Source organism: Lacerta agilis, chromosome Z (assembly GCF_009819535.1).
Source record: "Lacerta agilis isolate rLacAgi1 chromosome Z, rLacAgi1.pri, whole genome shotgun sequence".
Lineage (NCBI taxonomy): Eukaryota > Metazoa > Chordata > Lepidosauria > Squamata > Lacertidae > Lacerta > Lacerta agilis.
In genome coordinates this window covers 28,614,142-28,637,965 of record NC_046331.1, presented here as the reverse complement: position 1 = coordinate 28,637,965, position 23,824 = coordinate 28,614,142, and the positions used below count along the sequence as shown (strand labels likewise).

Here is a 23,824-nt window from a genome sequence, read left to right as displayed (position 1 = left end):
CCACCTCCCCACAACAAGACAATCCAATTTAAGTCACGGGGTGCCATTATTTACTTATTTAATGAAATTTATATACCACCTCACTGTGATGCTGCAGCATTCTGCAATAACTGTAGCTTCCAGTTCAAAACGCACCCTCCCAATGTCAGACTTGGTCCTGAACATAGGGCTGGAACCGCTGCCCCAAATCACATTTGCTGGAGCCTGTCCAGGAGGATACCATGGTTAACGGCATCAAATGCCAATGAGATAACAAGAAGCAGGAGCAAGGTCACACTTCCCGTCCCACACTCTGCAAAGGCCATCCATCAGGACAACCAAAGCATACTAAGTTCTGTGGCGAGGTCTGATTAGCAGATTGGAACTCAAGACTATGCTTCCTCCATATTCACATCCTTCTGGGCATTGTACTCTTCCACGCTTGCCTGCAAGGGGGAGCAAACAAAGGCCATGGTTAAGGGATTTGTGGTCCACATTTGAGATGCAGCTCCTAGGGGGTGGATGGGCCCTTGAACCAAAGAAGCTGCACCACAACATTCTGTACAGTCCCCTTCTGTTAGCTGTAATAGGTAAATAGAACTTTTGGGCTCAGACTGTGTGCCTCTTGATCCATCCTTCTAATTCTTATATTCAAGCTGTGGGTCATTGTAGCATTGGGGGGAACCCTGAAATATGTTCCAAGTTCAGAAGAGGAGAAAAACAAAGGGGAGAGGTTCAAAAACCAATGAGTAGCAAACATGCTCAGTGTCAATAGAATGGAGGATTGGGAGGGATGGAGAGAAAATGTAACTGAATCCTGAACCCATGCACTTCACACTGTAACAGGTCCTACTTGTCACTCTATAATGTGTATTACAAGTTCTTAGTTGCTTTTGATAACATGTTGCACCTTGCTGAGTACTCTTGGGTGACCTAGAAAAATAACTGATAACTGGTACCTGCCCTGCTCTGAACAGAAATGATGATGCAGCCAGGTACTGCAGCTATGGTACCCCAAGAATAACAAAATGGTGCTCTGTTTCTGGCAGAAGGACCTTAATCCTTAAATTAAAATAAATACATTTCAAGAGGGTTGGAAAGGACAAGACCCACCTCAAATTTGCTGAGTACATGCTGGCAGACACCCATGAGATCCTCCAGCCCCTTCTGGAACATATCGACAGCCGGTAGGCCTCCTACGAAGAAAGGGAAACATTTAGAGACAGGCAAGACTTAAAGAGGGCCCAGATCCTTCCTCTGCATTAATATGTTCCTCCATTTTCAGGTGAGCCATGAACTTGTGAAACAGAACTGCCTGCAGGCAAGAGACCATAATAATTGCCTCCTATCTATTTTTATTAAAGATTTCTTAGTTTAAAAAAAAGTGCATTGCCCCTTTTTTCAAGTTGTGCTTTCTACAGATCAGTTTAATTTGCTGTGAGACATTAGTTTCCTCCTCCTATATATCATTCATTAACACTGATAATAATAATATTAATATTAATAATAATAAAAAACCTAACATCTGAATAGCACCCTGGAGGGAAATGTACTTTGCAGCACAAGCAGTGTTTGAAACTCCAACAGTAATGGACACATTCTGTGATAGAGAATTTTATTATTGCAAGCATTTTCTGAACTCTTGTCGCAGTACACTGCACCAAAGATTTCAATTTCAATTGCATCAGCTAGTGCTGAGGGCGCTGGAAGTCCCTCTCCACCAGCCCTACGTTAAAGAGATTGCTGAAGTGGGGATCTGAAGAGAGCCGTATCCTGCCTGCCCGAGGGTGGGGTGGGGAAGAGCTGTGTGGCTTCAGAAAGCCCTGCCAGACCCTGCGCAGCTGTGGATGCTGCCGAGGTGCTGTTGCCTGGAGCCTCATCAATGCTGCAATTGTGGAGCTGCTTGTAGCTCCAAACAACCCACTCACTTCACAAGGCAGCAGCAGTGTTGGGGAAGAGGAAGAACAGGAGGCTTTGCCTGACAGAGGTAGGGAGAATAAGAGGAGGAGGTCGTGGAAGCAGGATTGCTCCTGTTGCTGCCTTGGGAAGCAAGGGGGTCACAGGGTGCTTTTATCAGCCATGCCGCCTCCGAAGCGCCAAAGCTGCAGGAGCTGTTTAAGAAGTTGAAGCAGCAGAACAAGCATCCCGCTGTCCCCTGCCGCTGCCACGAGCGACCCTAGATGTGCCTCTTTGGGTGCTGCATGAGCCGGGGGAATCTGCCGAGCACTGCAGCACAAATGCGACTAGAAACTGTGTTTCAGTGCCCCACAACCCAGATTCCAGGCACTATGTAGCACTTTGCTTTCTTTCCTGGTTTCAAACACTGAGCACAACATAACATTAGCCAATGTTAAGTGATTATGAGAACTGCAGTCCAACAACTAGAAGAGCACTGATTTTTGTTACACAATATAGTAATATTATCCCTTATGTTGAAGCTGGGAATAGGAAGGTGCAGAGAGTGAGAGTGACTGCATAAGGCAAGGACAAGATTTGGAACAGCATTTGTAACTCAGCTTCTTATCCACTAAGTTATGCTATGTGCAAGCACCATTTCTCATAAAACCCACAACTAAATTCTACAGGAGTGCCCAAGCCTGATGGTTGGATATAAAGAAGAGTTCACCACGGATGCATATGGAATGCTGCAGCTAATGACATAAAGCCCAAGTGAATATGAGGAATACACCAATCAGCCTTGTCAAAATAGTGCAACACTATGTAAGAGGGAGCTAGACAATGTTAAGGAAGGGAAGGACATCTCCAGCTAGCTCAGATCATGGCACCTTGATCAGGTACTGTAAGTAAAGACCCAGAGCTGACAGAGATGCTGCACTGTGGCTATAAGGGACCATTTGTGCTTTAATATGCAATTTGCAGGCTAATTCTGCTCAGAATCAGGCTAGCTTGGTGTACTGTATGTTGATTCTTGCTATACGTGAGTAAAATGTGTAGTTTTCACCCAAAAGTTTGCATAATGTCTCTGAATCACAAAGAATAGCTGCCCTTTAGCAAAATAGCCCTCTAAGAAGCAGGCCTGCACACTTCACCTTTGGTCTGGATGCGGAGGTTTATTTTTCTTTCAGAAGGATGGGTGATGCTATATCCACAGAACTCCACTTCAGGGCTATGGAGAAATGAAGAGGAGGTTACTCATGATAGAGAGTAGTTGTGCTCAGATATCACAATAAGCTGTGGTTTATAGTGATGGGAACAAAGCCTACCTAACCCCCAGGCTTGCATGCTTCCTCTGACTTGGTTGTGGCTTCTCATTTCAATTAACCACAGTGTAGTATTAAATCTTGTGTTAAGGATTCACCTCTACACCACCTTGTTCATTACCCAGCTGAGGAACAACCACCTTTTGAATAAACCACAGAACCTATTTCAGAGTCCAGCATCCAGATTTAGGGATCCAGAATTTATTATAGCTATTGCAATAGGAAAGAGCTCACTCAACTCAATGTGGCAATTGAGAAGGTCTGCCCTGAGGCATTCAGAACAAAAACTCATATGCTTCTGTGCATGTCTGTGCAGTCAGTGCATGCGCAGAGGTGCAATATCGTGTTTTCGCGCATGCGCTGCCAGAGTTGCGCACTGTTCAGGGTGCAAACAGCACTCCGGAACGAATTGAGTGCGCAACCCGATGTACCACTGTAATCTATTAAACATTAAAAGCTTCCCTAAACAGAGCTGCCTTCAGATGTCTTCTAAGAGTCTGGTAGTTGTTTTTCTCTTTGACATCTGGTGGGAGGGTGGTCCACAGGGCGAGTGCCACTACTGAGAAGGCCCTCGGCACTGGACCTCAGTGTCTGGGCAGAATGATGGGGGGTGGAGGCGCTCTTTCAGGTATACTGGACCGAGGCCTGGGGTATCCAATTCTTATATCAATCTGAACCCTATGCAGAACTTGATCTTAATTACAATTTGTTGAAGCAAGTCAACTTTATAAATCCCAAAATGAATTTGGCTTGCTTCAGACAAAACATAGTTAAGGTTTACAAAGATTGTCACATTTGGACAACATGACAAATTCCAATTAATCAAAAACAGAAGCAACAATCTTCTGCTTCTGGATGAAAAGGGAGGGGGAGTGCCAAGAGGGAGCCTAGGTTCATTCCCTCACAATAAATCATAGTCGATCACAATATCCAAATACAACCAAAAAAGAACACTATCAGCAATGTGTGCTTATTGGAAGTAAGCTAAGATAAAGGCAGTCTTAAAATAAACTGGTAGTGCACTTGAACCCAAGGCGATTTGGCAAAGGGAGAAACTGCCCCCTCTCTTGCACATGTTGTTTGGTTGGGCATGTGTGGCTTCCAGGGGCAGGAAACTCACCACAACTCTTCAAAATCCAATAGCCACCATGTTAAGATTGCTGCTCTTAGGGGCATTTCAGGTTAAGAAAAATACACTCTCTTTTTTGCAGTAGTTACCTTACACTTACACACACAATCACATACATCCCAGGACATTCTGGGAAACCTAAAATGGCAGTGGGGAACTTAGCAGAGATTTGAAGAGATAGTGAGTTTTTGTCTCCTCCTCATAAATAGTTGGAATTATAATCCACCACCCTCCCACCCCCACATTTCATAGTGAATACGGCAATGACTACAGAAGGGTCATTCTGCTCAGCTCCAGTTCCTAATCTCAAATGTCCTATGTCCCATCTAATTGCATACTGAATTGAACCAAAATTCTCTGAACCAGCCAGATCCCAAGGGTTCAGAATGGGCAAAATCAACCTGCCACTGATTTAACTGACTCCTTTAGCAGTCCCAGCTACATCTGAACACAGACATAGGTGCTCCTCATAAGGCAATCAATGGCTAGCCCAGGCAGCCTATGTGTTGGCCTCACCTTCGGCACGCCATCAGGCAATATGTAACTTACCTTTTCTTTTTGCTTTTTTGTAACTCTTTAATTTCAAATGTAATATTGTAAAAACGTTTGTATGACTATTTGATTATACTTTTTAGGATATTTCAATAAAATTGTTTTTAAATTTTAAAAAAGGACCCTTACTTACTTTTTCATGATCATGTATCGAAGGGAGTTGCCAAGGGTGTGGTCCTCATTGTGGAGCACAAACGTAAAACAGTTCTTATCTGTCCCATCTGCCCGTACCTAAAAGAGAAGTAGTGATGATAAAGAAAATAAGGGTCACTGAAGGACAACGTAAGAAGTGGCTATATACCAAGTCAGACCATTGGTCCATCTAGCTCAGTACTATCTACTTTACACTGATTGGTAGGGGCTTTCCAGGCCCTTTCAGGTGATACTCTCCCAGTTCTACCTGGAGATGCCACGAATTGAACATGGGACCTTCTGCATGCAAAGCATGTGCTTTACCACTGAGCTATGGCCCTTCCATCATTTCTTTTAATACCACCTTTCCTGAAAGTTTAATACCAAAATGGTATTGGTGATATATTGATTTCATGCTTGCAGTATGTCTCCATGTGCAAAAAGCGAGACATTTTCCTGATGCCAGTTGTGGATTGATTTTGGCCAAGCAATAGTTTTGAAAAACATTTTTTTAAACACCACGTTTCAGCCAAGAGGGCTCCTGGGTCAGACCATCAGCCTAACCTACTCCACAGGGTTGCTGAGAGGATAAAAGCAGGCAGGAGAGAATATAAGAACTAGGCAGGCCACACTGGGCTCACATATGAGAAATATAAATGTAAATAATAACGGCATTACTGCTGCTGCTGCTACTACTACTACTACTACTACTACTAATAATAATGGTGTTTTTCAGCTGGCCATGCTGTGGGGATAACGTGCTACTCCGTTACAATAACAACAACGCTAGTATAAATGCAATAGTAGTAATAACAACATTGTGATGTTTTTCAACACTGGATGGGCTGAGCAGGTGCCTTTCACTTGTGCTCATTTCGGCTACCCAGGGGATTAGAAAGCCGGGGTAATATTAATCTGTTTTAGCCTTTTTACTTTTTTGTGTTTTAAAGCAAGGCCGATTTTAGTTGTTTCAATCTCTGTGTAAACCGCTTTTGAGGTTTTCCCCACTCCCCATTTACCGTCAAGCGGCCTAGAAATTTTATGAAGTAAATAAAACAAATAAATATCGGTTGTCCGCGGTGGTTCTCGCCGTATAAAAACAACCCGGTTCAGATGGCCACCTTCCCCGTCCACAACCCCGGACACAGGAAAGTTTCATCAGCCTGTCGCGCACCCCCTGTGGAGGGGGCAGCCTTACCCTGCCCGGTCTCCCCCCACCATCCCCGCCACACGCTTCGGTCTCACCATCTGCAGCACTCGCGGCTTCTTCCCGTCCTCCTCGTCCCCCATTCTCTTCCCCGCGAGGCCGCCAAGCGCAGAGGACGACGGGAGCCGCGGTCACGCACGTGACGCTCACGCACCCCCTCACGCACGCAAAAGCCCAACCTACCAGGCATCAGCTCCCGGCAGCCACTGCGGCAGAAAGGCGGCGCGTCGAAGTACAGGAGCCCGCGCGCAAAGGGCTACTGGGAATCGTAGTTCCTTGGGGAGGGGTAGCACAGCCACCAATTCCCTTAGAGAGCGGGAATTCGAGCTTTAAAAAAAGTGTGAAGGGGGAAGAGTCGAATGTTCACAAACCGCAATAACTTCGCCGCCGCCACAGAAAAACTGAGGAAGGGAACTGATTCTTAAGGTCGGCGGCAGCGAAGGGGTTAATAGATACCAGAAGGCGGGAATTGCCATCCGCTGACCCAATCCAGAGCCGACTCTGCTACCGTACTTCCGATATGCGTTCCAACGGAAGGCAACAAGAACACGGGAGGGGGGGGGGCTTTGTAACTGTTTCCGCCCTCCCAGTTTGCTGTGGCTGTTGTCGGTGGTAGTAGTAGAACTCCATTTCCCAGAATCCCGCGCGGCGATCGGCTGCGGAAGCTCACGTGCTGTGTTTGCTTGTCCTCCGAGAGACGCGACGCGGGTACGGGGAAGAGAAACGGGGTTCCGGGCGGGCGCCCAACCAGGTAGGGAACAGGCGGGCGCTCGGTTGTTGCCTGGTTGTTGTTGCTGTTGTTGTGGGGATTGCGGGGGGTGGGGATTCACCTTCGTTTTCTCACCCCCGTCACCCCCTCCCTGCTGCGAGGCCTGACTGTGGCTGCCGAGAGGAAAGGGAGCAATGAGTTCCCTTTAGGGTAGAAACGCCCCCACCCCAGCTGTCGCTATGGCAACGCCCCCTCAGGGAAAGGTCGGTCTGCCCCCTCCCTTTGTGTGTGTATTGAGGGGCGCTTGCACCCCCTGCCCTCTCTAGAAATAAAGCTTGATATTGGAATACAATTCACTTTCTCTCTCTCTGTGTGTGTGTGTACTGTATATGTGTGTGTGTGTGTGTGTTTAAATATATATTTTATTGCGGAAATTACAATAAGGAAATAAAGTGAAAAGAAAAGAAAACAGCAATAACATACTTGAAATTGTGATAACAATACGATGTATATAAGGTAGTACCATTATCCCAGCAAATGTAAAATTATTAACAAGTTTTTTATAATTTTTATAAATGCATTCCAAATTGTCGTTCTATTTATCTACACAGAATCTTATCTAAAGGCAACCCGTTCATATTTTGCAAGAGTTGTCGTATCTTCTATCCATTGATCAAAGGGCGTGTAGGAAATCTAGGGTGAGGATACCAGGCTGCTTAACCCACATAATCCCCACCCCCAAGAATCCTTGGAACTGTAAGTTATGCCTCAGGGAGCTATGGTTCCCAGCACCCATAATGCATTACAGTTGCTATACTAGGATAGTTTTTTTGGGGGGGAGTAATATGCTTTAAATAAATACAGTATGTGCACAGCCTAAAATAAAAAAGGAAGTGCTTTTTGCTTTATTAAGTGCTGGCCGCTTGTTACAATGCAATAGTTAGTGAAAGTGTGTTCAGCTAAAGGTGGAGTTAGTTTTATGAAAGCGAATGTTATTTGTTATTACAACAGTATGATGAGCAGATGCAGTGAAGAGTTTCGTGTGTCTTGACATTGTGACAGAAGCTTCCTGGATCATCATCTATCAGATATGACCGTTATCATAACTGCTGGGGTTTTTAGTTGGTGTTGATTGAATTATTATTATTATTGTGACTTGCATTATATGCTATTAACCACTGGTTTAAATCAAGTTGTGTGTTATTAATGCCAAGCTGCTTTGGAAAAGCAATAGTCACAAAAGGCAGCTTAGAAATATCTGAAATAGTAAAGTGGGTTATGGACTGGGTTATGGACTGTGAAAGCATATGCAGTAATAAATGCATTGGTCTCTATAGTGCCACAGAGTAACTGTTTTCGTTGTTATTGTTTTTTGTATGAGATTAATACAGCTACACTAGTTGCCAGATTTCTGATCATCATCCTATCCCAAAAGAAGAAAAACGGACTTCTGGGCGGATTGGACATTCCTTTTAAATCATGACTCAGGATGTAATTATGTGTTACCTTAATTGATGTTTTTATAATTTTATAAATAGGGGGTGATGTTTTATGTTGTAAATTTACTGCTTAGTCTGTTACTTTAAAGTCCTTTCGAAGTTCTAAGTAGAAAGGCTAAGTATATATATGTTGTTTGAAAAATCGTGCGCGATGGGCCAGTGGCCATAATAATAAATATTTATCTATCTATCTATCAGCTACACTTCTGGAAATTATTATAACAATAAGCAGAAAGAAATGCTTCCCATCTCACATCCCTCACTTTTGAGGCAAGTTTAGATAGGGCCCTTCTCAATGCACATCTTATTTGACAGAGCATAAAAGGATAGGCCCCTGTAGTGACAAAATTAAAATTTCTCAAAAAGGAAAGATAGGGAGAAAGAAGACAGCATAGGATCTTGGAGGAAGATGGAGACAATGGTAAAGAAGATCAAACTATGTTTTCAGGAAATTTATTCATAACTTTCAAGTGTCTTACAAACCAGCAAGTTTTTTTCTTTCTTGGTAAACATGGCACCTATGAAGTACAAGAAAGACAAGTTCTTGTTCCAAGGAGTTTGCAATTTAAATTTTGCATAGTAAATAAATAGAGGAAAAAGAGAGAGATTGAGTTGAGGGTAAATAGGAGAAATTGAGTGTTCAGTCTAGTTATATCTACTTAAGCTTAGTTTTAGTGGTGGGTTTCAACTGAAGCTTTCATTGAAAAGATTTTGAAGAAGGATTTGGAGATACTCTGATGCAACAACAAATAAGCACTTCCTTGAGGGGCTATTATAATAATTTATCTGGATCCCAGATAGGTAGTAATTGCCTATTTGTGCTGAAAAATGCATTCAGGAGCCTGAATTATTGCTAGTGGAAGTATCAGCTACTAAATTTCTGCCAGTCACAAATCTGTTAATTTTAAAATTATATTTATATCTCACCTTTTCTCCAATGAGCTCAAGGTGGTATATGTGGCCTTTATCCCTGCTGTTATAGTAACAAAAAACCCCTATGCGATAGGTTTGCCTGTGAGAGAATGACTAGTCCAAAGTCATTCTGTGAGCTTCATGGCTGAGTAGAATTTGAATCTGGATACAGCCCCCAGTCCTAATCCAGTTGTTGCACCTGCCAGGCAGGAATGGGAAATGTGGAGGAGAAGTTGATAACAATTAGGTGTGATGTGTGACTGACATTCAAAGTGGGCAGCTGAAATTTCAAGGCAAAGTCTGAAGATTCTGAGCAGCAGGAAAACTGACCCTTCTCTACATTTCTGCTTTGAGACTTGTCAGTGTCCACTGTTCTTTGAAACTTCTCTTTGCAGATATGTGAAGCACAGACTGTAATTGCGGAATGGGTTGGGTGGTGGAAATATGTAGCTTATTTTCAGTGTTGTCATGGGTACTTTCCCATAGATGTCTGACTTGCACAACCAGGCAACACATCAAATGACAATGGCCCCTGCTAAGCGGACAGAAATTATTGCATTTTCTCAGCAACAGTATATTGCGGTCTGCTTAAATAATCATGCAACATCCTCCAAACTGAAAAACTTAATTGAGAAGGTAATATCTGCACCCAGTGCAAGAAATGAGTGGAGACTTTCAGTTGTGCTGAATAAGGGAAAAGGACTGGAAAGAACTTTGGACTTTAATATGGATCTAGAACACAAGCAAAAGAAAACAAGTGATGTTGGCCAGGCAAAGAGAGGGCATTTAAACTGTTGGGGGAAGCATGCAAGAAAGGCCCTTCTTGGCTGGATCAAGTTGAGCAATAGCTGCTGCCTTTAGCAAGTTAGGGAGCTAGGAAGTGGTGGTGGGGAGATACCACATTAAACTTTCTTATATTTGTGAGGTTTTGTGCAAGACGCAGGGTTGAATAAAACCTGGGACTTTTCGAACCTTTTCAACACAAGGTCAACAGCATGGGACATGGATAGTAGTAAAAAAAAGGCAACGCTTACATTGAGCAAGTGTGGCTTTTGTCTGTTACATCTAGGAGGTGAGGAGGGCCTTCTAGATCAGATTGTGTGCCTTTTAGCCATGCCTGGGATTTCTGAGCATTCTTGAATGCCAGCTCCTCTCCTTAAAGCATTGGCAGAGGGCAAAAATTAATACATCGCTTAAAGAGTAGTGAAGGCAGTTTGATTGTTTTTTTGCTGCATTCAGAAATGTTTGCTTTTTCTGTCCTGGAGGAAAGTTCTGAAAGCAGCTCTGCAGATTTCCAGAATGGTTTCCAGTTGGCATCTCATTCCACCTGGAGCAGTCTGTAATATTATTATTATCATCATAATCATTATTATTATTTTTAAACTGCGCAGTTAATTAAGACTGACAAGACTTAACAATGACAAGGTTAGCTTACTCACCAGTATTTAACTTGTTGTTCTGTGTACATTTATTGCATTAGTTGCAAAGGTACATTCACTTTGAAGGTGCAGAGCTCCTGTCCACCACTCAAAAATATGAGAAAAATAAGAAATTCCTCTACAGTAACAGTGTTCTGAAGAACAGGATGATGGTGTGAATTTGGAAACAACATGCTTGAGGAGAACAGTTAAAGTAGACAGTTTAGTTTCACCAGTTTGAAGATGAGTGAGAGCGAAATGTATGCTGAATACCCATAGAGTGTGGAACATGAGTGTAAGTGGCACAGAGAAATGTCAAGGGTTAGTGGTGGGTGTAATGTGATCTGTAGTTGCAAACTAAGTTATGTTGGTCCAGATATAGAGGTACTCAGTGGCTATCCTCCTCTCTCCCCTTCATAAAGAAACTGAATTCCAATGGAAACAAATAATGGGTTTGCTCTAGCTTTCAGTGGTTGGAGTTGCAAAACCTTTGGAAAGAGGAATGCTGTGATTGTTCCATGTGGAAATTTTAATGTACTGTATGCAGTATTTATAAGAAACTGAAATTTATGCACTATTTATGGACCCACAGCTCACTGTTCCTGTGACTGCTTCTTTGTTTGAGTTTTCCTTTCTGTGCCAGATGTTTGGCTCCATAAGCATCTTGAGGTGGTCAGGTGGCTAGTTGGATTGAATCATGTGCTCCTTTGCTTACCAACACACACACACTCACAATCACTGGAGATGACCTGGTGTTTTGTTCATACCATGGGGAGACTGAGAACTGTTGTTGAAGCTGGAATAGCACTGCTTCATATTTGCCATGGGTAGGCATGTAATTGACATTGGTTGCAGGCTATAAATTCCTTTGTAGGCCAGTTGAAGTGTCACATATATTCAAATTTTTCATAGGGAGCTTTAGAGTCAATACTTTGTGGACAACAGCCAGTATTAATTTAATCCTTAAAAAGTAGACTTTATGGGGAAGTTGCTAGGTCAACAAATACGAGTTTGAGCAGATAAAGGCATAACATGTAAATTTGTGTCTTCGTGACTAGTTAATATGTACGATGATGTGGTATTTACTGTACACTGAGTTGGACCTTGCACTTACCTGTAAATATACATAATTGAGCATCTGTACCATGAAAGTTGCAGAAAAATTCACTACATGTCTCAAGGATTAACAATACTGAGCTAGATGGACATACCCCTTGTTTACCTCCCCCAGGCAGGAGTTCTTATGTGTGTAGAGGAACCTACTAATAACCCACTACTGTGTTAAACATGACCTCCACATAGCACCAGTAACATGTGAACAAACCTCTTAAAAGACCTGGAGAGGACTTTGTTTAGTTATACAACCTGCAGTGGAATGACGGCATGTGACTCTCATTTAAGGCAATATGTCATGTGCATTTGTGATACTCAAAACAATTCTAAAAAGGGCAGTATGACAATCACTTTCAGATTCCCTGAAATACTTAGATGAGTTCTTGCAGAGAACTCAGAAAGTCCTTAGTCAAACTCCACTTGGATTGCCACATAGGCAAGGACTATCAAATATAATGATGCTCTGTGGGGTTGTTCCCCTTTGTTTTACTTGAATGGTGCCTAGCACCAGCTCTCTTCAGCAGAGGTGTCTGCAGGTCTGAGTATCTTCTTCCCCCTCCCTCGACCTGCAGCAACAATGATGTTCTCATTTTGGTCCCCCATTCTTTGTGTCCTGCAAGAACTATTAATTTCAGAATGCAAAGCTCTTAGGAGTGAATGCAAGTGATGCAGACTTTGGGTGAGGGGAAAGGGGGGGAAATAATTGTTGCAAGCAGCTCTTGTGATGTTGCTTATCTAAAAAGTGGATTTCTGCCGATGATAGTTAAAACTGGCTGTGGTTTGCAAGATATCTGCAAAGTGCGGAACCACCAATGCTCTGTTGCTGTGTGTTTCTTTTGCTCTTGGTTGCACACTGAAGAAGATGGGGCAGCGGCTGAGGTGTGGTGTGTGTGCTTTGCTCTGACAGGCAAAAGTTTTCTTTATGCTTTTTTTTTTGCTTTGTAGCCAGCCTACAGCCATGGCTATCCTGTTTGCAGTTGTAGCCAGGGGCTCCACGATCCTGGCCAAACACGCTTGGTGTGGAGGAAACTTCCTGGAGGTGACGGAGCAGATCCTGGCCAAAATACCCTCTGAGAACAACAAACTCACCTACTCCCATGGAAAGTGAGTACTGCTCTGGGGGGAAAGGATGTGGCAGGGTGGGAGAAATGGATCTGTTGCAGATGAGGAAATAAAGTGGGATGGGATGGTGGTGGTTGCTCATGAAAAGGTTGGTGTGATAGTCTCAGGTGATATGCAGCTGATCTAGGAATGTTTCCCAGATCCATTCTGTTATGTTCTCCAACTAGAGCACTGGTTAGGGGCAAGCCTGCCTTGATCAGTATATGACCATGTGTTTATCTAGCAACACTGGAACAAATCATCTAAAAAGGAGACTCCTTTCATGAACTACTGTTCTCAGTTCTGTCTCCTGGAGTTTTGAATCTGCTTACTTTTTGTAAATGTAAATGTTATTAAATCAAAGAGAATTGATGCTATCAACATCTCAAGGACCATCTCTCTCCATATGAACCTACCTGGACCTTGAGATCATCCTCTGAGGCCCTTTTTCATGTGCCTCCTCCATGAGGCATCCAGAGGGTGGCAACACGAGAAGGGACTTTTTCTGCAGTAGCTACACGTTTGTGGAATACTCTTCCCAGAGAGATTTGACTGGTGCCTCCATAGTAAATGTTTAGGCGCCAGGCAGAAATGTTCCCTTTAACCAGGCCTTTGGTTAATTAACATCCAATACCCTTTTAACTGTGTTGTTGGAGGGGGGATTGCTAAAAAAATTTTTGTTCCTATCTTTAATCTACATTATATATTATAATTTTATGTTGTGAACTGCCTTGAGATCTACAGATGAAAAGTTGTCTTCTACTACTATTACTACTACAAACAACAACAACAACAACAACAACACATTATTGCAGGGGTGGGGAATATCAGGCCCGGGGGCCAAATATAGCCCTAAGGGCTGTCCCCAGGCCATGCCTCTCACAAGCCCTGCTTCACACTCTTCTTGTGTTTTTGCCTGGCTGGAACAGGTCCTTTAACTCCGATAGTGTCTCTTGCCTACCTGAATGGAGGAGGGAGAGTAGTGTGTGTACAAACCTACTGTATAAATGTAAAATTTACATGTATTGCTTCCCACATGTTTGCCTCTGGCTGCACTCACCAATAGCATGCAATCCTGGAAGGAAATAGAGCCTTTAGGCAGAAAACAGTTTCTGAGCACAATTCAAAGTGTTGGGGCTGACCTTTAAAGCCCTGAGCGGCTTTGGCCCTGTATACCTGAAGGGGCGCCTCCACCCCCATCATTCAGCCTCTACACTAAGGTCCTCCTCCGAGGGTCTTCTGGTGGTTTCCTCACTGTGAGAAGTGAACTTACAGGGAACCAGGCAGAGGGCAAACACAGCAATGGTGCCTTCCCTGTGAAATGCCCTCCCATCAAATGTCAAGGAGATAAAGAACTGCACAACTTTAGGCAGCCCTGTATAGGGAAGTTTTTTAATGTTTAATGTTTTATTGTGTTTTTAATTTTTGTTGGAAGCTGCCTAGAGTTTCTGGGGCAGCTCAGTCAGATGGAAAAGTTGTTGTTGTTGTTGTTGTTGTTGTTGTCGTTGTCATTATTATTTTATTTGCACGCCTGCATTATTGTAGAAGAGTTTGTATTCATGTGATTTAATTAAAACGGGAAGTTGTACTATCCACAGTTCTTACAGAGAACTATAAATGGTTGGGTTTCTCGTTCTGTTGAAGTCTTCTCATGAGCTCCTAGCTTCCCAACTACCAGTTTACTGATTGAGTCCAGGGAATGCTTTGGGGTAAAATAATACTGTTCCATGACTGATGCTAAGTAGGTGTGCCCCAATCAGTGTCAGGATGGGAGTGCTAACTTCTGTGTGAAATGAAAATGTGCTAGCAATAGCCTTGCCTGCTTGGATCCATTTTGGAATGGTGGCTATGTTTGACGTTTCTGCTTTGTGCTTTGTATTATTCAGTAATTGCTTTTGCACCATGTGAATATAACTTTGTTTTCAGGTAATTTTGTTTTCAAGTTTTCTCCATGTTTTGAGGAATTGGTTGGCTGTCTTCTCTTTGAGACATTGAATTAATGGGGGCTGGTTGCCAGCAGAAGGAATTTTTTTAATGCGAACATAGACCTGTGTGCTTGAAATGCCATTGAGTATATGGCAACGTATGGCCTAGTAGCTGTTGTGTCAGAATCTATACCCACCTACTTTAAACATGGTTCTGGTATCTTGTCTTCCTCTAGCTATCTGTTTCACTACATCTGCCAGGACCGGATTATATACCTCTGCATCACTGATGATGTAAGTATGTAGGACAAAAAATGTATTTCTGTGCTCTTTGAAGGTGATTGCTAGAAATGCCCACTGGGGCCCAAATACTGTGGAGTTGCTGCCTATCTTCATTATGTAGAGCAAGGTCTAGACCAGCAGTGGCTATCCTGTGGCCTTCCACGTGTTGTTGGACTACAACTCTTGGCATCACTGTCTCTTGGCCATAGTAGCTGGGGCTGGTGGGAGATGAAGTCCATCAGCATCTGGAAGGCCACAAGTTAGTCACCCCTGGGCTGGATCTTACTTTACACACTGAATATATGCAGCAACACTGCCCCCGCAATGCAATCTAGGCCTTGTAGTTAAGGTTTAGGAAGTGTGCATACGTGGCTGCATGAAAACATAATCGCCCTTTTTCCACCAGCAGCTTCTTCCCCTCCAGCTCTCATCTCTATCTAGGTCTTTGCAGGCTTACTTGGGTCTTGTTTGTATTGAGGACTCTAGTGTGGCTAGTGACAGAATTTGCTTTAGCTTTGTACCCCCATCTTTCTGCTTAAATAGCTTTTTGGCAATTTTTGCTGTGACAGTGTTCTGAGGTTATTTTGTTTGGAGAACAAAAGCTGTTGTGGGCCCCATGTTCCAGCAGTGCCCAACCAGGTGCCCCTGTGGTTTGTCCCCAGCACCTCCTGTTTAGATATACCTTGGTTTACGAACTTAATCCGTTCCAGAAGTCCGTTCTTAAACCAAAGCATTCTTAAAGCAAGGTGTAGTTTCCCATAGTAGCGGGGGACTCAATTTACAAATGGAACACACTCAACAGGAAGCAAAACATGTTCTGCTTCCAAGGCAAAGTTCACAAAACAAAACACCTACTTCCGGGTTGGCAGTGTTCTTAAACCAAGGTACCACTGTACTGCCCATGTACATTGAGTTTCTGTTTTGCAGTCACAGTTCATAGCCGTTAATGCACCTATCCTAAGTGCATTTGTTGCTCTGATGAATTTGTTCTGCTTTTAGGACTTTGAGCGTTCCAGAGCTTTCACGTTCCTGAATGAAATCAAGAAGCGGTTTCAGACCACCTATGGCTCCCGTGCACAAACAGCTCTGCCATACGCCATGAACAGCGAGTTTTCCAGTGTTCTGGCTGCACAGCTGGTGAGGTTCATTGATGTCAGTCTGCTGGACACAGCATTCAACTATAGAGCACCTGATGTTGGGGAATAGGTCTGTGCTTGGCTAATTATCCTGTAGCTAGATTAGGGCCTCCCCAGCCTTCTAATCCTGGTGACACACTTTTATTTAAAATTGGCAGTGAATTTTTATTCAACCTCCAAAGATAGCTTCTTAGCATGCATTATAGTGAAAGGGGGCAAACTCCGCTCTTAGAAGAACTTGCATGGCTGTGTTTCTGACGAAGATTCTTGGATTCTGCCTTTCCACCTCCAGAACTGAGGTGCTCAAAGTAGCTTAGCATAATGAATTAATAAAAGTAAAACAAACTTTTAGATCAAGAATTGCAGGCAAACCCATAAAAAGTGCAAAAGCAGTAACTGACCTAAAGTTAACACTGAAAAGAACTGAGACGAAAACATGGAGAATCCTATGCAACAGACAAATTGAAAGCATGCAGCAAAAGAAGCCATTCAAGGCGATGGCAGAACTCTGAAGTAGGAACCTCATGAAATTATCTTGGAGCTCATATGGTTTCATTGTTTGTTTAGTTATTTAAGTGTGGTAGCTTAAGCTATTAAGGTCAATGACTGACTCATTGAATTGCACCTATAAATGAACAAGCAGGTAGCGTGATTGGTACAGTTTGGGAATAACATGCTCCCCAAACCTGACAACAGTCAGAACACTTGCAGAGCATTTTGGACTAGTTGATGATCTTCATGGGCAGCCCCATAAAGGGTATGTTAACATTAATTCAGCCCAGCTGTAACAAAGGCATGTGTGACTTTCGCAAGCTCCATGATCTTCAGGGTTAGGCACAGCTGGCACAACATTCAAACCTGAGCAAAAGTATTCCGGCTACTGTCATTGCTTGGACATCAGGAGCACACCCAACCTGATATTTCAGTGGAAATCCAATGCAGAACAGGCAGTCGCCCTGTCATTGGGTTGGTTGGACCTCAGATGGAGAGCATTTCTATTTTGTCCTGATTGCAGTAACTTGTACAGCAATGCTTTAAGCAGATTCTTCTGTTGGCTGGTATTCCGGATTTATGGTGCTGGTCTGCCCTGAAACATAGCTTAGGAATTTTGGGGCTAAATGCTGAGCAGATAAATCTCAGATCTGCCAATAGAGGGAAACCTTCTTTAAGTTACAGTACTGGGAAGCACAGAGAGGAATTGTTCTGAGGGCTGAAGAAGCAACTAAAGTGGAGCTGAGGGTCACCCTGCCCAGCTCTTAATGCTGAGGATAGTTCCTTTTATGAGAGGATCCTGTTGGACTTTTCAGATTGCTCTACAGAGACTTTACTTTCTCTTGCTTCATCAAATTAAGCAAGAACCAGAAATTCGTTACATCTGCTCTTCCTTTCATGCAGAAGTACCACTCAGAGAACAAGGGCCCTGACCAGGTGGCAGAGACACAGGCCCAGGTGGACGAGCTGAAAGGGATCATGGTCCGCAACATAGGTATTGTAGCGCTCATTGGCATAAAGATTGTGCAAGGTCCTGCATGTGTACTGAGGATGAGACAGCTTGGGTGTGATGAGTGTCCCTTTCTTGCAGTAGCATAGCTGTGCTTCTGCCTGGACCTTGCTTTGTTGTGGGAAAGATCAGTATGGGAAAGGAGGGATGGCTCTCTGTGTTGGCTGTCACACTCTTGCACAGCTCTTGTACAGCTGACCCACCTGGCAAAAAGGTTGCATAGGACAAAATACAAGCTGCTTGTTCTACTTGCAGTCTGCCATCGCCCTGAACCTGGCATGGAGCTGACCCTTGTGCTGCTAGCCCCTTTGCCTTGTGCTCTGCTGTTGCAGATCTTGCACTGAGTAGGGTAAAACCCACTACATACCTGCCCCAGAGATCAAGTGTACAATGCTCATACAGTCGGCTACTGTTTGTGGTCTTGAGGATAAGCCGCCTGTTTAGCTAACAGCATGAAAGGAGGTGTTTCTTCCCCATTGGATTCTCACTGTAGCCTTTCTTCATCCCAGATCTGGTGGCCCAAAGGGGAGAAAAGCTGGAGTTGCTGATAGACAAAACTGAAAATCTTGTGGATTCGGTAAGTTCTGAAATTGGCAGTGGAATTGGTTGGGTTTTCAGGGTATGTATAACCTGCATGCAAAAAAGGCAGGATTAAAAGGGAAGACTTCCCAGCCCTCATAGGCTTTTGCTGTGTTTCCATCTTAAGAAAATGCTTTGAAAGAAGTAGCATACAGATGTGGGGCTGGGAGGTGAGGAAATCGGGTGATGCTTTTTCTCAGAGCAGCCACTTCTTAGAACATACGTTGCATGTTTTCAGGTCACACAGGACCTCCTAACCTAGGTGTTCAGAACAAAATTTGTTGATGTTTGATAGGATGCTGTTTAACTTAGCAGAACTTTAGCTTGGCAGAACAAAACAGCAGAGTGGAGGTTGCCAGATGCTGTCCTTGGATAGCGAGACCCTCCATAGTCCAAGTGTAAATTAGAAATGTGTGTTCAGAAATAAAACTAAGAGAAGTGAAGAGTGGGTGCATTTTGAGGATTTCTCTAAAGCCCAGTCTAGAGAAGCTTCCAGACCAAGACAGTGTAATGACCTTCTTCATGCCGGAATTTATCCTGGTGCTAGGCTGTTGTTGTTTTTTTTGTCCTATGTGAAAAGCAAGTTGGGTGAGAAAGCCGTTGCATGGTGCACAGCAGGAAGAGATTGAGAACATTATCTGTTCAGGGCAAAGGAAATTATCACAGGGATCAGAAAAGAAGAACCAGACTAATGGACAGGATCACTTTTTGCTGTAATTTGTGAATAGATTATAGACTCCCAAGTGGGGTTCAAATTCTCCAGTGTGCCATACAGGGCCCAATCAATGGTTCTGAGCCTGAGACCAGGTGCTTTTAATGGTTGAGGCATCTTTCTGGGGGGAGTGATCTTTGCAGAAGGGTTGCTTATTCTAGGAGAGAGTAATGACAACTAGACCTGCTTAAATGTTCATTTGAATGTATTGGAAGCAAATTAAAACTTGCCTATTCTTATATGTTGAGATTGAATTGCAAAACGAAGTAATAGCTGGACGAGCTTTGCAGGGGATGCAGTGTTCGAAACTCCCATTGTTATATGCACATTTTGCGACAGGGAATTTCATTAGCACTAGCAGTTTCTGAGCTCTGGGTGCAGTACTGCACCTAAGATTTCAGATTAAAACTGCAGAGTGGAAGGAAAGGAGGAGCTTTTTCTGTCTCGCCACTTCCAGCTACTCTCTGAAGACTGAGAAGAGACCCTCTTGAGAATATTAGGGGGGTGGTCAGGGGAAGGACTACTAGACCATGTGAACAATGAACATAATATCTTAGCTGTAGTTCATTCAGTTTAGCTTTGTATTCTTGTTATAAAAACGTGCCTAGACATTCCATTTTTGCACCCATAACCAAGGATTAAGGTGCCATTCAGTTCCTAGTTTTCATATCTCAGTTTCTAACGCTGGGGGGATGGCTAGGGAGAAACTGGCATGTACATTCACAAAAGGATAATATGGTGTTGGATGCATCTCGCCTGTGCTTTTCCCATAGTCCGTCACTTTCAAAACTACCAGCAGAAACCTGGCTAGAGCGATGTGCATGAAGAACCTCAAGCTCACCATCATAATCACCATAGTATCCATTGTAAGTTGTTTGTACACATCAGACATTAAAGGGGAAGGGGGCTTTACACTTGAGTCTAGATCTCAGTGTAAAATGAAATAAACTGATGTTTACCTCTGTCGTGCACTGCAAAGGTGAATTCTTAGGGTATTCTTCTTTTCCCTCCTGGTGGCTGGTGCTCTTTATCTCTCTCCTATGCCCCCATTCTTTCCAGGCCTTTTGGAAGGAACATTATAGCTAGGGTGAATTAAGCTATAGGTCTGTACAATTCTGAGTGCCTTTGGTACCCTTAAACTCCTGGGTTCCAGTACTTTTTGTCCATAAGTGACAAATATGGCCTTTGAGCAGCCACCCCCCAAGCAAGAGGGAAACTTAAGGCAACCTTGGTTGAAATGTAGAGTTGCTCTCTTTACAACTATTGGGCAGTGTGCACATTTCATTGTGGTGGGTCCACTAAAGTGACTGTATCTTCTCCACAGGTCATAATCTACATCATTGTGTCAGCTGCTTGTGGTGGGCTCTCGTGGCCGTGTGTCCACAAGTAGCTGTTGGAACACGTCTACATGAGAGCACACGTGAGCAAGAATTTCTGAAGGAACGACCCTCATAAAACAAACATGGACCTCCTTGCTCTTCATCCTTCCAGGACGCTCAGGTCTTTTTGCCTTATCACCCCAAAAGGGCCTGTGTGGGACCCCAACCAGAGGGAGGCTTATTTCTTTTAAACCTACCTACTTGAAGGGAGTTTTGTCTTTTAACTGAAAGGCTTCCCAAGAGGAAAGTGGTTGACATTGGGAGGGTCTAAACATATTCTGTATTACCATGCTTTGCACTTTACTGTCCTGATTCCTGAGAGGAGGGGAGAGCTGATGGTCATTTGTCCTGTTCATCCTTTGGCCCTTGAGGGGGCAGTGTGGGTGGGACCACCGAAGCCAATGGGTTCCTGTTTACATCCCATAGCCCAGATGCATGTGATCAGCTCCTCCCACAATTGCTTTCCCAGTGGTGCCTTTCCTAAACTCATGTCAGGCTGTGACTTGTCCTTGGAGGAGCCTCCTGTGGCCAACTGATGTGCACACCGGTGGGCTCTGCTTTGTGACTTGGGTGATTGCCAAGTGTGTAATGTTTTGATGTTGCTGTAATGTATCTGCTCTGTGTAGTTGTGTTTTTTCTCCTGCCTGGTTTGGAATGTTTTCAGTCTGGAAAAAGTGCTCAGCTCAGACTCCACCTGCAGGGTCAGTGAGAAGGGGCTAAAATATTGTTCCAGTGAACAAAGCCCTGCAAAAGAGCACTTGCACAATGCACAACATAGGCTATTAGTCGATTCTGAATGGGGTGGGGGGTGGGGAGGGTGCTTAACAGGCAATGAGTACAGTCAGAGGACAGGCCAGAAAACAACACAGATATCCTCATCTGCTGATCTGGGGGAGGAGAAGGCTGAAAAGAACTGCTTAAGGCTTACTCAAAACAAAATTCCCATGGAATCGGCTCATCAAGTACTTTCTCCCCCCCCCCCATCTGTAATGCATTGCCCTAATTGCATACAGGAGTTTCACATCATTGTCAGCTGCTGGTAGATTGCGCAAATGCAATTGGATGCAATTTCAAAGCTTGTATGCACGCTGAGCGCACTTCTGGACACTTGGGAGTGATTTTTGTGGCAGACTCTACCTGGGAGCTAAAGCTTCTATGGGATCTTGCACTAAAAATAAAGGGCTGCTGTTTGAAATGTTGGTGGACAAGGCAAGATTGCAGTCCCAACTGGATACTCTACATATGCTGCCCCAAGACCTCAAACTGACAAGATACTTTGGCTGACTTCATCCTTGTGTTGGGAGTATAGGACAAGAACAAATTATATGGGAGAACAACACTGATTTGTGCTGGTTACAGCAGCCATAGGGCATTTAAATGTTCCTCCTCCCCCAGGTTTATATGCTACTGAAGAACTGAGGCAACTCCCTAAAGTAGGATGGCACTTTGCCACTCCCCCAGTGCTGTTCTTTTACTAATGCTTTTTTTCTGTGATGAGGTAATTTTCAACAGCAACATAGGTGAGTGTTGCTTTATGCCCTATCCACTGTGCTGCAGAAGTTGGGCTATCCTGGGCATGTTCTCACTTGCCCAGGGCCTATCTGAGAAGGGCTCCTCTAATATTTTTTCCAGGCACATGTCAATGTTCACTTAATTGTGCATGTTTTAGAATTAGTTGGTAGCAGTTAATTTTCTCTTATTTTTATTGCCTTTATGTAAAACCTTGAAGAGAAACAGCTTCTTCTTGTTTTAAAAATACACTGATGCATTGTAAAATAAAGTTAATCTGTTTAAATAAACCTATTGTACAAATAATTGATGTGAACCTTTGTGGGGGAGCTTACTGCTTTTCTTGAATGACATCAACATTTTAGAAATGCAATACAGGATCATCTCAGCTGTAGGTAGTGCATTGAGAAAGGGAATGTGTATGGTAGATATATGTGGAAGTCACACAGTATGCTAAAACACTTCTGAGGAACTTTCACTGTATTCTGTGAGATGCTTGCTTTAAAAAGTGGCCTGTAAATTACTGAAGCACACACCAATGCATGGTCAAATAACCTTCAAACTGTCCCACTTCAATTTTAAAACTCTTAACACTGCAAAAGTAGCTTTTGTGAGGAGGGGAGTAGATTTTACTACTTCTAGCTTAATTCCAGTTACTTTAACGACATTCTTAGTAGTGATCCTATGCCTTTGTAATTGTTATTCCATCATCCCATGAAGACACACCTCTTTGCCTAGGCCTTAGAAGGGTTGAGGTATGTGTACAGTTGGAATCATAGGTTTGCACAGTTGGAAGGGACTCTGAGGGTAATTAGTCAACCCCCCTTCAATGCTGGAATCTCCACTAAAGCATACCTTCTGTATCTCTCTGCCTTGAGACTTCAGAATATAAATAACATACTGCACAAGCTGGCAGTGTTTTAGAACTATATTGTAGACCTACTATTGGAATGTGCATCTGTGATGTTGCACCTCACCCTCAAATGTCTGGATTGAGGGTATATTAAGCTTAGTGTAGATCTTGCTTTTTGGCAATTCAATAGCTGAAAACAGCTTTATTTTTATAAATGGACAGTCGCTAGTACTTTAATTATGCATGCTCTTCTACCTTTGAGCATTGTTTAATATGAAATACATTCTCTTTTGTTATTTTTGTTATGTTAGGCTAAGTCCAGCTTTATTCACAAGCATGACTGTCCACTCCACTCTTCTGCTTATTATTAGTTAGCTCTTAGTTGCAAGTTACTGTTAATTACTAGTTCAGGTTTATTACCAACAAGCCCATCCCACTTAAATGCTAAATTTAAATAGTGAGTTCAGCTGCTGCCATTTCAGTGACACAATTAATATACAAGTACTGAAGTAAAAGCTTTCATTATTTGAGGGCAATATTCCTCCTGCAGAATACCTACATATAATTAACTTTCCCACAGACTTACACCAAATGCAGGTCTTTTCATGGGAGTTCACATTATCCTCAAGGCAAGACAGTGCCATAGGGGAAGGGTTTTTTTGTTTTCGTTTTTACAAAAGAAACCATACAGCCCCACTCTGTGCATATACGATTTTGAAAAAGGAACTTTAGTATTAAATAGAAGGTAGGTACTAGCCCCATCACATTTATTAACTACAATATCAAGTCACATTGGTGGCAGGAACTAGGAGTGGCAGGCCAGTTTGCATTCCCAGGTATGACTGTGTTGTATTTATAGCAAGCACCAGCAGGCACTGATTTAGCTGAAAATTCAATTTCCTTCATTAAAAACAGTAAAATATAAAGTTGTACAAAAAGCAGAAAAGGAGGATTTTAGTATCTGAGATTACCAGAT

The 23,824-nt window shown here is 43.2% G+C and overlaps 2 protein-coding genes across 6 annotated transcripts; one reads left to right on the top strand and one right to left on the bottom strand.

The window, feature by feature from the left end:
* LOC117040336 (DNA-directed RNA polymerases I and III subunit RPAC2-like) lies at positions 1–6,389 on the bottom strand. 2 transcript variants are annotated; one of them, XM_033138044.1, is made up of 5 exons: positions 6,259–6,389; positions 5,015–5,112; positions 3,030–3,106; positions 1,093–1,172; positions 1–425 (listed from the first exon to the last, which is right to left on the bottom strand). In XM_033138044.1, the coding sequence occupies exons 1-5, from the start codon at positions 6,301–6,303 to the stop codon at positions 372–374; spliced, it is 354 nt and encodes a 117-aa protein (XP_032993935.1). In that variant the 5' UTR covers positions 6,304–6,389; the 3' UTR covers positions 1–371. The 2 variants fall into 2 exon arrangements, with proteins under 2 accessions (XP_032993935.1, XP_032993934.1); XM_033138043.1 differs by having other exon boundaries at positions 10–425; positions 1,093–1,175.
* Positions 6,390–6,845: 456 nt separating this feature from the next.
* On the top strand, positions 6,846–20,554 carry VAMP7 (vesicle associated membrane protein 7). 4 transcript variants are annotated; one of them, XM_033137412.1, is made up of 9 exons: positions 6,876–6,971; positions 7,541–7,627; positions 12,817–12,975; positions 15,134–15,191; positions 16,179–16,316; positions 17,711–17,801; positions 18,326–18,393; positions 19,881–19,973; positions 20,432–20,554. In XM_033137412.1, the coding sequence occupies exons 3-9, from the start codon at positions 12,830–12,832 to the stop codon at positions 20,495–20,497; spliced, it is 660 nt and encodes a 219-aa protein (XP_032993303.1). In that variant the 5' UTR covers positions 6,876–6,971; positions 7,541–7,627; positions 12,817–12,829; the 3' UTR covers positions 20,498–20,554. The 4 variants fall into 4 exon arrangements, with proteins under 4 accessions (XP_032993305.1, XP_032993302.1, XP_032993303.1 ...); XM_033137413.1 differs by having other exon boundaries at positions 7,541–7,685; XM_033137414.1 differs by lacking the exon at positions 7,541–7,627 and having other exon boundaries at positions 6,846–6,928.
* The last annotated feature ends 3,270 nt before the right edge of the window (positions 20,555–23,824 follow it).

Coding starts and splice junctions, on each gene's coding strand:
- VAMP7 (XM_033137414.1), top strand. CDS start 12,830: ATGGCTATCCTGTTTGCAGTTGTAGCCAGGGGCTCCACGATCCTGGCC. Junction 15,192..16,178: donor ACCTCTGCATCACTGATGAT/GTAAGTATGTAG, acceptor TTCTGCTTTTAG/GACTTTGAGCGTTCCAGAGC. Junction 17,802..18,325: donor GATCATGGTCCGCAACATAG/GTATTGTAGCGC, acceptor TCTTCATCCCAG/ATCTGGTGGCCCAAAGGGGA.
- LOC117040336 (XM_033138043.1), bottom strand. CDS start 6,303: ATGGGGGACGAGGAGGACGGGAAGAAGCCGCGAGTGCTGCAGATG. Junction 3,107..5,014: donor CGATACATGATCATGAAAAA/GTAAGTAAGGGT, acceptor ATTTCTCCATAG/CCCTGAAGTGGAGTTCTGTG. Junction 426..1,092: donor ATGTACTCAGCAAATTTGAG/GTGGGTCTTGTC, acceptor TCCCCCTTGCAG/GCAAGCGTGGAAGAGTACAA.